This window comes from Rattus norvegicus, chromosome 1, assembly GCF_036323735.1.
Source record: "Rattus norvegicus strain BN/NHsdMcwi chromosome 1, GRCr8, whole genome shotgun sequence".
Classification (NCBI taxonomy): domain Eukaryota; kingdom Metazoa; phylum Chordata; class Mammalia; order Rodentia; family Muridae; genus Rattus; species Rattus norvegicus.
In genome coordinates, this window is record NC_086019.1 from 214376501 (window position 1) to 214395262 (window position 18762).

Sequence of the window (18762 nt, forward strand, 5' to 3'; positions counted from 1 at the left end):
TATGTGACTGGAGGAGTTTCTTTTCTGGTCCAATCTATTTGGAGTTCTGTAGGCTTCTTGTATGCTTATGGGTATCTCTTTCTTTAGGTTAGGGAAATTTTCTTCTATGATTTTGCTGAAGATATTTACTGGTCCTTTGAGCTGGGAGTCTTCACTTTCTTCTATACCTATTATCCTTAGGTTTGATCTTCTCATTGAGTCCTGGATTTCCTGTATGTTTTGGACCAGTAGCTTTTTCTGCTTTACATTATCTTTGACAATTGAGTCGATGATTTCTATAGAATCTTCTGAACCACAGGGGACCTGCCTCTTGAGTGCCAAGTCCTTTTTTTTTAAAGTGAAAGGCAAGGGAATCCAAAGTGGGAGAAGTGTGGGCCATTCTGTCTACCACTGTAAACTAGAGAAGTCATGATTTTCTTTCATTAAACAGTTATGAATATAAATTTAATTTGCCTTTTATTTAATATCAAAGTCACCAAAATTTTTAATACATTTCTTTTTGTTTGCAAACTCACTCCTAGAAATATAAATCACAATGAAGGCAAAATGAATACTCATCAGGAAATGCAGGTCTTTTTCTCAACATATTTATGATTATGATTTTTTATAAAACTTCTTATTGATTATCTTAAATTCCACTTGAATCTGACCTTCTCAGTCTTATATGACAGAGGTATAAGACTGTCCTCCTGCCACAAGGAGGAGTGAACAGTGTCCTGTGTGGACAATGGACAAATGTATTTCTCATGTTCTGTTTCCATGGTCATTGTCACCCGTGGATTGCATAACACAGAGGAGGAATGATGGCTCATACCTTGTGGGAATAAGGAGGAAGAACACTGGTACAGACATCGCCAGCTGGAGGTGTTGCCAGTTCCGAATACCAAAAGCCAGGACTCCCAGTAGAACCTGTCCAATTCCCCCAGCAGAAAATATCAGTGCCATTACCATAGCTTGGAATTTAGGACTTGTCCATTCTAATACTGAAAGAAAAGAAAATGAAGTTTGACTTCTAAAAAAAGGTGGGAAGGACACCCAGGTCCAACCCAAAGCTTATACAATGCTTATTAAAAGCTTTGACTTACTGAGCAAAGCACTGTTTGTCCTAATGCATGAGGAAGAAATCCCTGTGAGGAATCGAAGTGAGCAGTAGATGAGGAAGGTGGGAGCAAAAGCGACAGAAGTTTCAGTGACAGCCAGTGTCAGTAAACCACATGTCACAATGAACTTCCTCCCAAACCTGAGGAAAAGGGAAGGTTTGATTATAGGGGCAGTAACAGTTTGTATAAACAACAAAGGCAAGAAGCTAAAAAGAGTAGACCTCTTCTGAAGCAAAAAGCTTCTTCCCACCCAATTTTCTTTTTTTTAACATAGTCCTTGTTAGCTTACTTACTATGTAGTGAAACTTACTAGTGGCCACAGTATGGAACTTACTATGTAGTCAAAGCTGGCTTCAAACTCTCAGAGACGTGCTTGCCTCTGCCTTCCTTCCAAGAGCTAGGGTTTAATGTGTGTGCCACCACATCTGCTCTTCTCAATTTTTTACCACTATCTAGCTTTCCATATGAGTTATGCCATATATGACAGATTACAAACCTGAAATTTTAATACAAATATGTTGTATTAAATTATGCACTTAGCATATCTGTTAGCTATTAAATTCATTGCGGTGACAAAGTATCTGACAGAAGCTACTTAAAGGAAAGACTGCCTTAGACTCACAGTTTCTGAGGATGCCATCCACCACAGTGAGGGTGTATAGTGTCAGGAGCATGTGACAGAGTTCTTTTCTTGGAGTAGAGTTCACACAGAAAGCAAAGTATCTCCTTCAACATCAACCTCAAGCCTTGCAATTCTGCCAATCATTTTTCACATCCCAAAGTTCCATAACCTTCTAATACTCCTCCCTCAGCCAAGGAACAAAATATCCAAATACACAAACCTCTGGTGTCTAAAGATTTAAATTCAAAAGAGAAATCTGAAATGAGAAAGAATCACTTTTATATAATCACTTATATCAATCTTTTGATTATTGATTCTATAGAATCTATTATTTCTGTGAACAAAGGACTTTGCATTCACTATCTTAGATTTTACCTTCTTGAAATTGTATATTGATATATCAAAGATAACACTATATCTTCAAAAAAAGATGTCCCTTTGCTATTCTCTCCTCTTTATACTCCTATATCTCATACGGGAGCTTGTGGCTGTCCCGCAAGTCCACTGAGAGCTACTTACTTGTAAATCTATCTTTTGGTTTGTGTGTGTGTGTGTGTGTGTGTGTGTGTGTGTGTGTGTGTGTGTGTGTGTGTGCTGTCTTCAGACACACCAGAAGAGGACATCAGATCCCATTACAGATGGTTGTGAGCCACCATGTGGGTACTGGGATTGAACTCAGGACCTCTTGAAGAGCAGTCAGTGCTCTTAACTGCTGAGTGGTCTCTCCAGCCCCTCTTTTTGTTTTTTAATCTTGATGGTTTCTATTTCTGTTTTCTAATTCTATTTCTCTTCTCTAATTCATTATTGTATTTGGGTCATTTCCCACTAAATGTCTCTAGAGAAAATTTTAATTGATTGTATTTTTAAATCCAGGTGTCTGTTTTATTCTTCTTTTCAATTACTGATGTTCCCATACACACGTTTCCTAGTTGTCCTTAGCACTTTGTCCATGTTCAATTTCATCCTTTTACATATATTTAAGATATATATTTTAAAGTATTTTTCTAGTAAATCTCCCACAGAGACCATTCTTAGTACGTTTCATTTTGAATAGTGGTGGATGTTCCGCCTCAGTTTACCTTGATCTCAGAGTTGGCCTTCAATTGAATAGGCCATACTTCTTTTTTCTTTTGTCATATTTATTATTTAATTATTCTTGTAAAAATTTGTATTTGATTGCTATAATGTCAAAATTTGGAATTCAGATTCTTATTGTCACAAAAATGTTATTCATGTATTTTGTTTTTGAAATATAATGGCCTATAACTTTTATGAATTTATCAAACTTGCAAAGAGCATCTTTGTCCTATGTTGTCATTGAAGTCTTAAATTTCTTTATATTATATGGTCTAAAATTTTTATGCATATTTCTTAGAATGTCAAGATAGCTTCTATTTTTGGTGGCAGACTGCATTTGGTTACTTTAATATTAGAACTAGTTTGATGTGTAAGCTTAAGATCTCTATGTTGTTTGAGGATAGGTGTCACTTCTAGTTACATGATAATGATCTATATTCACATACATGTTTTCTTGGTTAAAAATAAGATGGCAGTAAATGCATACTTGTATTAAAATGGTAAATATGGCAAGTAAAACCTCCAATAAAAATAGAGGTAATGAGAATAAATTGAAGATAAAGACCTAAATGCCAACTAGTTCTTTGACTAGATGAAATAATGTCATCAATTAACAGACTCTATGTAAGAAAAATGGTTGAAGAGACTATATTAATATTGGATAGAATTATGTTTTTAGAAAAAATATTTATCTCAGTTCACTGGATCTACCTGTAATTCCATAATTTGGTAAATTGAGGTAGATGGATCATGATTTCAATACTCCTCTAGTACACAAAGAATTCAAGGCCAGCGTGGGCCACAGTAAGACACTAATAGGAATTCTGTTTGCAGAAGTCTTTCTTTCTTATGCTGCAAAGGTATAGGAATTCATATCAGTTCAGGCAGAACAAGCAGTCATAGTTTATCTGTATTAGGAGAGTGAGAAGAGCACGAAGTCCACTCCAGCGTCCGTGCCACACAAGGCAAGCGATAACAGCAGAGCTCTCCGCTAATACCTGAGCTTGCAAGGCTGTACCTACTAGATGTCTTCCCTTTGTTACTTCCTAGAATGGTCTGGGATTTTCTCCTCATTGAAAGAGAAAGAAGCTTCTTAGAAACTGTTGTTTTTATCTGCAGTTGAGACTGTTAAAATCAAGGGGGGGGGGAGGGAGAGAGTGATAGAGAAGGTAAGGGGAATGGGGGCCGGGGGAGAGGGGAACATGATTTGGTATTGGGTGGGGGAAAAGGACTGAAGCCCTGAGGGCCAGCAGAAAGAATGGAAATGGGCGACCTTGGGAGGAAGGAGGTTGAGAAGACCCTCCAGAATGTACCAGAGATCTGAGGTGAGAGACTTACAGGACTCGAAGAGGGAGGGGACACTAGATGAAATCCTCTACAGTGGGGAGAGGGAACTTGTCGAGCCCACCTCCGACAGAAAGACAGGGCATCAAGTGAGGGATAGGGTTGCTATCTCACAGTCAAAGCTCTGACCCATAATTCTTCCTGTCTGAAAGAATTTCAGGGATAAAAATGGAAAAAAAGCCTGAAGAAAAGAAGGTCCAATGACAGGCTCAAAGTGGGATCCAGCTCAATGGGAGGCCCTGAGGCCTGAAACCATTACTGAAGCTACAGAGTGGTCATGAAAGTTACCTATCATGACTGCCCTCCCAAAGACCCAACAAGCAGCTCAAAGAGTCAGATGCAGATATGCGTACCCAACCAATGAACAGAAGCTGCTGACCCCTCTGGTTGAACTAGGGAAAAACTGGAGGAAGGTGAGTAGGAGGACAACCCTGTAGAAGGACCAGCAGACTCAAGTAACCTGGACCCCTGAGATCTCTCAGACACTGGATGATACACCAGATAAAATGCGGCCTCCAGACATATATAGCAGAGGACTTCCAGGTCTGAGAAGATTCAGAGAAGATTCACCTAACCTTGAAGAGACTGGAGGCCCCAGGGAGTGGGGAGGTAGGAACATTTTCGTGGAGACAGGGGAAGGAGGTATGGGATGTGGAACAGTCAGAGGGTGGATCAGGAGAGGGATAAAATCTGAAGTGTAAAAAATAAATAAAAAAATCTGTTTCAATGCTAATCATCTTAAAAATTGGCAATTTGAGGCAAAAAGATTACAATTTTAGCATTACCTTAGAATACAGGGAAAACTAACATGTTCTACATAATGAGACACTGTCTTTAAAAATCAAACAATAAATATATAAACAAGCTGAACGATCAATACTTTAATGTGTATTCATTGAGATATAGAGAAACATGTTAAAACAGTAATTTTATGGTTATATAAACATAATATTTTCAATGCACAAAAAATGAAAACACACATATACACAAATTAATTCACAGAGTGAGAGATTTTTATCATCACTACCTCAGTAATAGAAAAAAGGTAGGTAGTGAGTATCCCAAGATTTAGAATATAAGGATGGATCTATCCCACCGACATGACCTTATTCTTTTTTTTTTATATCTTTATTAACTTGAGTATTTCTTATTTACATTTCGATTGTTAGTCCCCTTCCCGGTTTCCGGGCCAACATCCCCCTCCCACCTCCCCTTCCTTATGGGTGTTCCCCTCCCAACCCTCCCCCCATTGCCGCCCTCCCCCCACCAGTCTAGTTCACTGGGGGTTCAGTCTTGGCAGGACCAAGGGCTTCCCCTTCCACTGGTGCTCTTACTAGGCTATTCATTGCTACCTATGAGGTCAGAGTCCAGGGTCAGTCCATGTATAGTCTTTGGGTTGTGGCTTAGTCCCTGGAAGCTCTGGTTGCTTGGCATTGTTGTTCATATGGGGTCTCGAGCCTCTTCAAGCTCTTCCAGTTCTTTCTCTGATTCCTTCAACTGGGGTTCCATTCTCAGTTCAGTGGTTTGCTGTTGGCATTCGCCTCTGTATTTGCTGTATTCTGGCTGCGTCTCTCAGGAAAGATCTACATCCAGTTCCTGTCAGCCTGCACTTCTTTGCTTCATCCATCTTATCTAATTGGGTGGCTGTATATGTATGGGCCACATGTGGGGCAGGCTCTGAATGGGTGTTCCTTATGCCTCTGTTCTAAACTTTGCCTCACTATTTCCTGCCAAGGGTATTCTTGTTCCCCCTTTAAAGAAGGAGTGAAGCATTCGCATTTTGGTCATCCTTCTTGAGTTTCATGTGTTCTGTGCATCTAGGTGAATTCAAGCATTTGGGCTAACAGCCACTTATCAATGAGTGCATACCATGTGTGTTTTTCTGTGATTGGGTTACCTCACTCAGGATGATATTTTCCAGTTCCAACCATTTGTCTATGAATTTCATAAAGTCATTGTTTTTGATAGCTGAGTAGTATTCCATTGTGTAGATGTACCACATTTTCTGTATACATTCCTCCTGTTGAAGGGCATCTGGGTTCTTTCCAGTTTCTGGCTATTATAAATAAGGCTGCTATGAACATAGAGGAGCATGTGTCTTTGTTATATGTTGGGGCATCTTTTGGGTATATGCCCAAGAGAGCTAAAGCTGGGTCCACAGGTAGTTCAATGTCCAATTTTCTGAGGAACCTCCAGACTGATTTCCAGAACGGTTGTACCAGTCTGCAATCCCACCAACAATGGAGGAGTGTTCCGCTTTCTCCACATCCTCGCCAGCATTTGCTGTCACCTGAGTTTTTGATCTTAGCCATTCTCACTGGTGGGAGGTGAAATCCCAGGGTTGTTTTGATTTGCATTTCCCTTATGACTAAAGATGTTGAATATTTCTTTAGGTGTTTCTCAGCCATTCAACATTCCTCAGCTGTGAATTCTTTGTTTAGCTCTGAACCCCATTTTTTCTTTTTTCTTTTTTTTTCAGAGCTGGGGACCGAACCCAGGGCCTTGTGCTTGCTAGGCAAGTGCTCTACCACTGAGCTAAATCCCCAACCCCCTGAACCCCATTTTTTAATAGGGTTATTTGTTTCCCTGCGGTCTAACTTCTTGAGTTCTTTGTATATTTTGGATATAAGGCCTGTTTCTGTTGTAGGATTGGTAAAGATCTTTTCCCAATCTGTTCGTTGCTGTTTTGTCCTATCAACAATGTCCTTTGCCTTACAGAAGCTTTGCAGTTTTATGAGATCCCATTTGTCGATTCTTGATCTTAGAGCTTATGCCATTGGTGTTTTGTTCAGGAAATTTTCTCCAGTGCCCATGTGTTTGAGATGCTTCCCCACTTTTTCTTCTATTAGTTTGAGTGTATCTGGTTTGATGTGGAGGTCCTTGATCCACTTGGACTTAAGCTTTGTACAGGGTGATAAGCATGGATCGATCTGCATTCTTCTACATGCTGACCTCCAGTTGAACCAGCACCATTTGCTGAAAGTGCTATCTTTTTTCCATTTGATGGTTTTGGCTCCTTTGTCAAAAATCAAGCGCCCATAGGTGTGTGGGTTCATTTCTGGGTCTTCAATTCTATTCCATTGGTCTATCTGTCTGTCTCTGTACCAATACCATGTAGTTTTTATCACTATTGCTCTGTAATACTGCTTGAGTTCAGGGATAATGATTCCCGCAGAAGTCCTTTTATTGTTGAGGATAGTTTAGCTATCCTGGGTTTTTTGTTATTCCAGATGAATTTGCAAATTGTTCTGTCTAACTATCTGAAGAATTGGATTGGTAGTTTGATTGGAATTGCATTGAATCTGTAGATCGCTTTTGGTAAAATGGCCATTTTCACTATATTAATCCTGCCAGTCCATGAGCATGGGAGATCTTTCCATCTTCTGAGGTCTTCTTCAATTTCTTTTTTCAGAGGCTTGAAGTTCTTATCATACAGATCTTTCAGTTGCTTGGTTAAAGTCACACCGAGGTATTTTATATTATTTGGGACTATTATGCAGGGTGTCGTTTCCCTAATTTCTTTCTCGGCTTGTTTCTCTTTTGTGTAGAGGAAGACTACTGATTTATTTGAGTTAATTTTATACCCAGCCACTTTGCTGAAGTTGTTTATCAGCTTTAGTAGTTCTCTGGTGGAACTTTTGGGATCACTTAAATATACTATCATATCATCTGCAAATAGTGATATTTTGACTTCTTCTTTTCTAATCTGTATCCTTTTGATCTCCTTTTGTTGTCTGATTGCTCTGGCTAGAACTTCAAGAACTATATTGAATAAGTAAGGAGAGAGTGGGCAGCCTTGTCTAGTCCCTGATTTTAGTGGGATTGCTTCCAGTTTCTCTCCATTTAGTTTAATGTTAGCAACTGGTTTGCTGTATATGGCTTTTACCATGTTTAGGTATGAGCCTTGAATTCCTATTATTTGCAGCACGTTTATCATGAAGGGGTGTTGATTCAGCATCTTTTTTTTTTTCAGAGCTGGGGACCGAACCCAGGGCCTTGTGCTTGCTAGGCAAGTGCTCTACCACTGAGCTAAATCCCCAACCCCCTGAACCCCATTTTTTAATAGGGTTATTTGTCTCCCTGCGGTCTAACTTCTTGAGTTCTTTGTATATTTTGGATATAAGCCCTCTTTCTGTTGTAGGATTAGTAAAGATCTTTTCCCAATCTGTTGGTTGCCATTTTGTCCTATCAACAATATCCTTTGCCTTACAGAAGCTTTGCAGTTTTATGAGAACCCATTTGTTGATTCTTGATCTTAGAGCATAAACCATTGGTGTTTTGTTCAGAATGCAGGGTCCTCATTGCATACCCAGTTTGTTAATCTATGTCTTTTTATTGGGGAGTTGAGACCATTGATATTGAGAGATATTAAGGAATAGTGATTTTTGCTGCCTGTTATATTCATATTCGGATGTGAGTTTATGTTTGTGTGCTTTTCTTCTCTCTGTTTTGTTGCCAAGATGATTAGTTTCTTGCTTTTTCTAGGGTGTAGCTTGCCTCCTTATGTTGGGCATTATCATTTATTATCCCTTGTGCTGGATTTGTCGAAAGATATTGTGTAAATTTGGTTTTGTCATGGAATATCTTGGTTTCTCCATCTATGTTAATTGAGTTTTTCTGGATACAGTAACCTGGGCTGGCATTTGTGTTCTCTTAGGGTCTGTATGACATCTCTCCAGGATCTTCTGGCTTTAATAGTCTCTGGCGAGAAGTCTGGTGTGATTCTGATAGGTCTGCCTTTATATGTTACTTGACTTTTCCCCCTTACTTCTTTTAATATTCTTTCTTTATTTTGTGCATTTGGTGTTTTGACTATTATGTGACAGGAGGTGTTTCTTTTCTGGTCCAATCTATTTGGAGTTCTCCAGGCTTCTTGTATGTTTCTTTAGGTTAGGGAAGTTTTCTTCCACGATTTGTTGAAGATATTTACTGGTCCTTTGAGCTGAGAGTCTTCATTCTCCTTTATACCTATTATCCTTAGGTTTGATCTTCTCATTGAGTCCTGGATTTCCTGTATGTTTTGGACCAGTAAGCTTTTTCCCTTTTACATTATCTTGGACAGTTGTATCAATGATTTCTATGGAATCTTCTGCTCCTGAGATTCTCTCTTCTATCTTTTGTATTCTGTTGGTGATTCTTGTATCTACGGCTCCTTGTCTCTTCCTTTGGTTTTCTATATCCAGGGTTGTTTCCCTGTGTTCTTTCTTGATTGCTTCTATTTTCATTTTCAATTCCTTCAACTGTTTGATTGTGTTTTCCTGGAATTCTTTTAGGGATTTTTGTGATTCCTCTCTATAGGCTTCTACTTGTTTATGTTTTCCTGCATTTCTCTAAGGGAGTTCTTCATGTCTTTCTTGAAGTCCTCCAGCATTATGATCAAATATGATTTTAAATCTAGATCTTGCTTTTCTTGTGTGTTTGGATATTCAGTGTTTGCTTTGGTGGGAGAATTGGGCTCCGATGATGCCATGTAGTCTTGGTTTCTGTTGCTTGGGTTCCTGTGCTTGCCTCTCGCCATCAGATTGTCTCTGGTGTCACCTTGTTCTGCTATTTCTGACAGTGGCTAGACTGTCGTATAGGCCTGTGTGTCAGGAGTGCTGAATACCTGTTTTCTTGTTTTCATTCAGCCAGTTATGGGAACAGAGTGTTCTGTTTTGAGCGGGTAGTCTTTCCTGTCTACTGGTCTTCAGCTGTTCCTGTGGGCCTGTGTCCTGATTCCACCAGGCAAGTCGCTTGGAGCAGAAAAGTTTGTCTTACCTGTGGTCCCACGGCTCATGTTTGCTTGTGGGGGGTTGCTTTTGAGCTGTCCGTGAGAGCCTGCGCTGCCTTTTCCGGGAGCCCCTGTGCACCGGGGTCCCAGATGGCATTAGGTGTTTTCCTCTGGAGTCAGAAATGTCGGCAGAGTGTAGTCTCTTCTGGCTTTCCAGGCATGTGTGCCCCTCTGAATGTTTAGCTCTCCCTCCCACGGGATTTGGGTGCAGAGAATTGTTGATATGGTCCCTTCAGGTCTGGGCGGTGCATGACCTTATTCTTATAGATACCACCCTATTCTCATGAGTTGTAGAAGACACATTGCTGTAATATGAATGTCTTCCTCCAAGATTCATAATTTGAAACTTATGGGCCAGAATGATCATACTAAGAAATTGGAACTTTGAGATTTCATTAATTTTGAGAGTGGTGCTTTCACTTATGAGAATAGTACCCTTATGAAAGAGGGCTGAGGGAACTCTATGACTGACCTACCATATGAGGGCACTGTGTTGGCCTCTTCTGCTGTGTGATAATGTAGCTACTTGCATGACAGAAATGGTGTCTATGTAAAAATCATGTTTTCAAGCACATATACCAAATATTTATACCACAAGTTGTGATGACCACTGTCATTAGATGAATTACTTTATGTGGCTGAAAGTATAGGCTTTAGAAATCTGCTTTGGGGCACTTAGTTCTTTTCTACCCACATTCTTAGCCCGCCAATTCTTTCTATTACCTACCAATCTTCAGAATCAGTCTATACCAGGGACCTCACAGCTTCACACTTGCATATCATCCATGGAAGGCAATAGCAACCAAAGAACAGAACACCCACCCCACAAATAAAAACACAACCATGAATTATCAAGGCAATAGGCCTTCAAAAGAACACTATTACAATTAGGCTCTGACAAAAGCAATACAGCTGACACACAAATCAAGGACTTCAAAATAGCAATTATGAAGACATTATAGGACATTAAAGAAGATATGAATAAATATCAAAATTAAATCTGTAAAGGTATGAATAGTTACATAAAATAATGAAAACAGAATAAGACACAAGAGTAGAATTTAACAAATAAATAAAATTACTAAAGAAAACCAAAATTGAAATAAACTGGAAATTAAAAATTTAGGATGTCAAATAAAAACCACAGATGCAAATTTATAGATTACAAGACATGGAAGAGAGAAACTCAGGTTCAATGCAAGGTAGAAGAAATGGATAGCCCAGTCAAAGGAAATGTTAAATATAAAAATACCCAGCCAATCTTGGATAAAACATCTAGGAAATCTGGGAAACGAGACTAAATCTATGAATAATAGGTATAGAGAAAGGAGAGGAATCCCAAGTTGAAGGCACAGAAAACGATTCTAACAAAATCATAGAAAATGTCCCCAACTTAAAGAAGAAGTTGCCAGGTAAGGTACAAGAAGTATACAGTACAATAAATACAGAGGACAAGTAAAGAAATTCCCCATAGTACTTAATAATCAAAACACTAAATGTACAAAATTTTAAAAGGATATTAAAGTTGGCTAAGGAAAAAGATTAAGTAACATAAGAAGATGGGCCAATTGAAACAACACCTGACTTCTCAATGGAGAATCTAAAAGCCAGAAAGGCCTGTGTGAATTTTTACATTTTTTAAACTCTGAGCAACCTCATATTACTATACCTAGCCTAGATTACTATAACCAGCAACATTGTTAATCACAATTGACAATCACTATCAATTGGCAAAACTATCAATTTCAGATTGAAGAAGAAAAACATTCTATAATAAAATCAAATTCAAACAATGTCTGTCTACCAATCCTGCTCCACCAAAGGTTCTAGAAAGGAAACTTCAATATGAAGATGTTATCTACCCACAAGAAGACACTAGGAATAACTAATCCTAGAATAGTAAACCAAAATATGGAAAAATACACACACTGTAACAAAGTAACAGGAACCAGAAAATAGTACTCATTGATAATCCTTAATATTAGTGGTCTCAAGTCCCTAATAAAAAGACACAGTTGTGGGGTTGGGGATTTAGCTCAGTGGTAGAGCACTTGCCTAGCAAGCTCAAGGCCCCGGGTTCGGTCCCCAGCTCCGGAAAAAAAAAAAAAGACCAAAAGTAATAAAAAGACACAGTTTAACATACTTGGTTAGAAAACAGATACCAGCCTTTGGATCCTGTTTCACTAACTGAGATGCCTTGTTCGACTTCAGTGGGAGAGGATGTGCCTAGTCCTGCAGTGACTTGATGTGTCAAAGTGGGTTGGTACCCAGAGGTTTTACAGAGAAAAAGGGGAAGGGGTTGGGGGGAGGACCGTGTGAGGGGGGACTATGATTGGGATGAATAAATAAATAAATGAAAAAAAGAAAACAGAATTTCTGATGTATCCAAGAAACACATCTTAACCATTAAGATAAATATCATCTCATGGTAAAGGGATGAAAAGTGGTATTACAAACAAATGGACCTAAGAAACAAGCAGGTGTAGCAATATCTCACCAAATAGATTTCAAACAAAAATTATTCAGAAGGGCTAAGGAAGAACACTACATATTCACTAGAGGAAAACCATCCACCAAGAGAATATTGCAATTATAAACATTTATCTCCAAACACAGGGATACTCTAGTTCATAAAAGAAATACTACTTAGTTAAAACTGTATGTTGACCCTCACAAACTGATAGTTTATGACCTCAATAACACACCAATAAACAGGAAATAGGAAATTAAAAATTAAACAGAGAAATGTTGTAGCTAAAAGTTGTAATTACTCAATTACAAAATAATATACTTTCTTTTCAGTTTTTTTTAATGGATATTCCACAAGATAGCCCATACACTCAGACACAAAGCAAGTTTCAATAGGCACAAGAAAATAACACCCCGAATACTACCTGACTACTCTGGATTAAAGCTGGATGTCAACAACAGAAGCAACAGGAATTTTACATACTCATGGACGCTGACTGAACAAGTCACCACTGAATGAAAAAATGCGTGAAGACAGAGGTCAACAAGGCCATGGATAGCACAGGCGCTGAGACCAACAATTACTAAAAGGACTTCATGAAACTAAAAGGATTCTGTATAGCAAAGGATGCCATCTTTTAGGCAATGTAGGAACCTACATAATGGGAAAAGATCTCTACCAATTCCACATCTGATAGGGGGTTAATATAAAAATATATAAAGAACTAAAAAAAAAACCTTAATATCTACAAAACAAATAACCCATTTAAAATAGGGTATAGAACTCAGCGAAGAGTTCTCAAAAGACAAATCACATATGGGTGAGAAACAAAGAAATGTTCAACATCCTTGGCCACCATAGAAGTGCAAATCAAAATTACTTTGAAACTTCATCTTATACCATTCAGAATGGCTAGGACCAAAACAAGTGGCAGCTCATGCTGGTAAGGATGTGGAGTGAGGGAAACACTCACCCATTGCCAGTGAAACTGAAAACGTGTACGGCTGCTATGGAAATCAATGTGGTGGCTCATTAGGAAGCTTGGAATAGAACTACCACAAGATCTGGCTATACCCAAACGACTATATCCTACTACAGAGATACTTGCTTATCCATGTTCATTGCTGCTGTTCATAATAGCCAGAAATTGGAAACAGACTAGATGCCTATCAACTAATGAATAGATAAAGATAATGTGGTACATTTATGCAATGAAATGTTATTTAGCTGTTGAGAAAAATGAAATTATGAGATTTATAGGTAAATGGATGGAGCTAGAAAAAAATCACCCAGAGTGAAATACCCAAGATCTAAAGAGATAAATAGTATATGTTTTCTTTTAATGTTTGCCTTAGTTAATGTTCTGTTGCTGCAAAGAGACACCATGACAACAATAACTCTTATAAATGAACACATCTCATTGAAGCTGTCTTATAGGTTCAGAGGTTTAGTCCATTATCATCATGGTGGGAAGCATGGCGGCATCCAGACACACATGGTGCTGGAGAGGAAGCTGAATGCTCTACATCTTGTTTGGCAGGGAGCAGGAAGAGTTGTGCCTGGCCTGAGCATTTGAAACCTCAAAGCCTAGCTCCAGGGACACACTTCCCCCAACAATGCCACACCTACTCCAACAAGGTGACTAAGTTTTCATATTTATGAGCTTATGAGGGGCATTTTTATTCAAATTAGTTTTCAAGCTTTCCAAATGCATACTACAATCTCAATAATCATAGAGTACAGAGTAAGGACTGGGGAGGAAGAGAGCATGTTCAAGGAAGGGGACATAGAACATACTGTAATGAAGAGACAAAGAGAACACTATAATAAGAGGATTAAATAGAGAAGGTGATAAAAGAGAAAGGTAAAGGAGGGACTATGGGGAAAGAGAAACAACATTGAAGGACATTAAAAAAAATGTAACCCTACTACTGTAAAAGCTCCCTAAAAACACATAAACATATGAAAGGAATCTAGATGGGGTTATCAAATAACAGGGAGACAATGTCCCAGTAAGGCATCTCATGCCACCAAGGTCCACTGCCAAGAATGGGTTGCCTTTCATTGAGTTGTCAGCAAACATCACAGAATTGAGAAAGAATAGAGAAAGCTATCAGTTTGTCAATCTTGTCCATGTCCAGGTTAGAGAGAGGTTTCCTGTGTTGTCAAGGTTATTGGTCACTCTTCACAACCTGATGGTAAGACCCCATTTCTGAAGACTACACTTGCATATATCAGGGAACATGGAGACATCAATCTGGTGCCTAACCAGAAGGTTCATCCCTAAGGATTAGCACTCAGGGTATTAGAAACTTCTCTGTATGCTACCCAAAGAGAGAAGTAATCATCAATAGCTCCTAGCTCGAAACCCTGTGATCTCTGACAGGGACCTGGCTGCAAGGTGTGCAGTACAACAGAGACACATACATTAAGGGAGTAACCGGCTTCCTTTTGATTGAATTTAAGGCCCAATGGAGTACGAAGTTGAACTCATAGCTATGACTAGCTAAAGTAGCCCAGTACCTTGATACTAGGTAGGTAGGTCACAGGGGCATACCTACTACTCTTCTTCTACAAACGGAACATAGCAATTACAGGATGCCTACTGACATATTGGAAACCCATAGATCAGTACCTTGCTCAGTCATCAGCGTAGAAGCTGCTTCTTATAATAGATAGGAATTAATACAGGGACCCACAACTGGATAATAAGCAGAGTGAGAGGCTTTAGAGCACTCATTGCTAAATGGGATGTTTTCATCAGACTTCTACCCTTACGGAGCAAGGAACTACATGGAAGGGGATGCAAAGATTGTAAGATCCAGAGGGGTGGATGACTGCAAGGAAACTGTCTTCCAGACACAACAGGATATATATATATATATATATATATGTATATGTATATGTGTATATATATGTATATGTGTATATGTGTATATATATGTATATGTGTATATGTATATGTATACATACACACACACACACACACACACACACACACACACACACACACACACATATATATATATATACAGAGACTATGGCAGCATGCACAATACCTTCAATAAATTCAAGCCAGATAAGGTGGTTCAGGTACTAAGAAAGGCAACAGGGACACAGACCCCTAACCCTAATCAAGATGTTAACTGCAATTTATAATCATTGGCGAGGGAAAAATAGGTTTTCTCCAATGGAGTCTCACTGAGTATATTGACCACACTTCCGGGTTGGTTCCATGCCTACGCATAGTTGGCTAACACAAAATGAACTCAATAGTATTTAAAAAAGAAAAAAAAAGACTTTGATTTCGTTTTGCTTTGCTTGGGCCTTTTTTTTTTTGGTCTCATTGGTCTTATGTTTGTTTATTTTATTTCTATTTTTTGTGTGTTTTGTGAATTTTGTTTGTGTTTCTTTTTTATTTTTTTATTCTTGTTTAAGAAAAACAACATCAAGGTGGATAGGTAGGGAGTTGAGGAACATCTGGGAGAAATTAGGGGAGTATAGTGCATGAAAAAATTCTTTTCAATTAAAAGAAAAACATTTACTTCGGCAGAAAAAAAATAAAACCAACAGGCACGTCGTCACAGTATACCCATTGCACCTTGCCCCGTATGCCACAGGTATCAAAGGACACCACACTGTCATGCTTGAGCAATTAAAGCTGTTTCTCTTCTCTTTTCACTATGACTAGTTAGGGCAATTTCTGAGAAGCATGGGACCTAGTGTCCCAGATCAAGAGTAATTATATTTCACACTAAGTGTTTTTCTAAAATATTCAAATAGGGTGAGTTCTATATGGTGAAACACATTTGTCTCATTCCTACAGTGAACTCTTCTTATCTTTCTATATCATGCTGTTTCACTTCTCTAAGCTACGTCTGTGTCTGAAGTACAGTTTAAACATGTAAAACACAGTGCATGGACTTTTAAACACTTAACATTGCCATTTGTGTCCAGTGATCTCTAGGCTCAAAGGTACACATGCAGGAATATAATCTTCAATCACTACTTCTTAATGAATAAACAATTTACATGATAAAAAATCCTTGTATGTAGAGAGAGCTGTAAAGCATAGACACTTACTTGTCTGATAAATGGCCACCCATGAGATGCCCTATAAAGATACCAGTCATGTAGATAAATTTAGCCACTGAATTCAGTGTTTGAGATCCACACACCAGGTCCCACTGGAAGAGAGGGAAATCAGCATGGCAGTCTGTCAGTGAAATTTGTTCAATGTATTCAACATGAGCTTCCAGTTCCACTGTGCCAGCCCCCATCTTCCTCTCTAGCTTCATCACCATCTGATTTCTATCATCCAGTCTCAGCTTAAACAAACCTGTTTCCAGGAATCTTCCTGTAATTCTGTAAGTGACTTTTAACCTGTACTAAAAAGTTCTTGAATAGCCAGGAGGTGGTAGCACACGCCTTTAATATTAGCATTTGGGGGTCAGAGGCAGGCAGATTTCTGAGTTCGAGGCCAGCCTAGTCTACAGAGTGAGTTCTAGAACAGCCAGGGCCACACATAGAAACTATGCCCCCCAAACCAAACTAAACCAAACCCCCCAAAATCAAAAGAGAAGTTCTCAAATATGGCAGTATCATGCAGCTATTTGAGACCATTGAAGAATTTTGTGTGTCAGAGAACAATCTCTCATGACTACTTTAGGCATGGAGACTGGGCACTGACTTTATTTTTCTATGTTTTGTGATGTATTGGTGGTGGAACGTAGGGCTTTTAACACTTGGGCAAGTGTGCTAAACAGTAATCACTTCTAGTCATAAAAGAAGGTAATACATATTGTTCTTTTTTGGGGGTGGGGAGACAGTGGTAAGATTCGAATCCTGAAACTAACACATTGTACATGGTCACTATAGCCCCGAACCACATTCCTACTCAGCTACTGTAGTTTAGTATGGTCTTCCAAATATTTAAAAATTGATATCAAAGCTCAATGATACTGACTTGTCATACTGTTTATGAGACTGCATATGAATTATTTGCTTAAACTTACGTGGCACAAAAGTTGCTTCCTAAATAATGGTCATCCCTATAATGAAAAGGACAAGAAGAATAAATTCCTATCTTAATTTATCTTAATTAAATTTTCAAAAAATTACTACATGCATTAAATATGTGTCTCATAGTAAATGGAGAAATAACTACACCTACACTGGCTAAAAAAAAGTAAAGTCTATTCTTACAATATGTGCTCCATTTAGGTTATTGGCAAAGTGCCATCATAATGTCTTGTTGGGGAAAGGAATTGACTCACCTGGGTCACTGTGGTGGAGAGGAAGGTGCTTTGGTCATACACCCAACCATCCACACAGGGCTCTGTGTCTGGCTCTGTTACAGTGGAGAAGGTGCCATTCAGATGAAGGAGATCCCACTGTGGTTGGATATAGCGACGGCATTTCTCTGGCCTCAGGTTGGAGTCCATTGGGATGGAGATCCTTAGGAGGTCATCTTGGCTCAGGATCCTACTGTTATTATCAGACATAGTGTTATTGTCGAGGATGGGGACCCAACAGCGATGACTAGGAATGGCTGCAGTGAAGTTCTCCAAAACAGTGTGAGGAACTACCAGGATAAAGCAGATCAGTACAAAAATCAAGTGAAGGATCTGGAACCTCCCCAGGCAGCCAATTTGAGTTATAAGGTCCTGAAAGGCCATCTTGGTTGATCTCTATCTCTAGTGGGAGGCAAGATGACTATATCTAGGTTTCTAAAAGATTTTTTTTTACCAAGACACACTAAATAGGGCTGATCCAGAGCTGTACTTAGTAAGTCCCTGTTTTAAGTAGGTGTTAGGTAGGAAGCTGGCTGCTTTAGAATCACCAAGAGGAATAGTGAATAGTCTGATGACTGGCTTTCTGTAGTAGGGCCTGTTAAAGATCTACTTTGTGAGAAAGTTAATCAGAGGACAGCCCCAAGATCGCCTGTGGACATTGATCTGCAAATTCCTGGAAAGTAGTCAGGAGTTAAATTACTATGTTTCATGCAATCCTTAACAGAAAATGTAGTTTTATAGGATCCAAAGTGAAGTGGTTTTCATTTTTCTACTTCATGAAAGTAAGTATTTTGTTTAGTACTGAATTTGTGTAAAAGAATTAATGAAAACCTTTAGAAGTTAAAATTTGGAAGTGAAGTATAGTGGTTTGAATGATACTTGGTCCCCAGAAGGTTAGTATTTAGGAATGATTAGGAGGTCAGGCCTTCAGGGAGAGGTCACTACTGGTGGGTTTAAGGCTTCGGAGGCTGGATGCAATCCCCTTGCTCTCTTTCTGTTTCCTCTTTGTGGATGAGGTGTGAGCTCTCGGATGCTGCTCCAGTGCCATGCTTTCTTACCCACTGCCATGCTCCCCAGTGTGATGG

The 18762-nt window shown here is 38.9% G+C and overlaps 1 protein-coding gene across 1 annotated transcript in view; it reads right to left on the minus strand.

Moving 5' to 3' along the window:
• Nucleotides 1–18181, minus strand: part of Slc22a24 (solute carrier family 22, member 24) — a 55088-nt gene extending 36907 nt beyond the window's left edge. Inside the window, exons 1-4 of the mRNA NM_173302.1 lie at nucleotides 17660–18181; nucleotides 16467–16570; nucleotides 1086–1240; nucleotides 815–983 (exon numbers count right to left, since the gene is read on the minus strand). Coding sequence (NP_775424.1) covers nucleotides 815–983; nucleotides 1086–1240; nucleotides 16467–16570; nucleotides 17660–18061 — 830 coding nt within the window. The 5' untranslated portion in view covers nucleotides 18062–18181. The remainder of the gene's footprint in view (nucleotides 1–814; nucleotides 984–1085; nucleotides 1241–16466; nucleotides 16571–17659) is intronic.
• Between the last annotated feature and the right edge of the window lie 581 nt (nucleotides 18182–18762).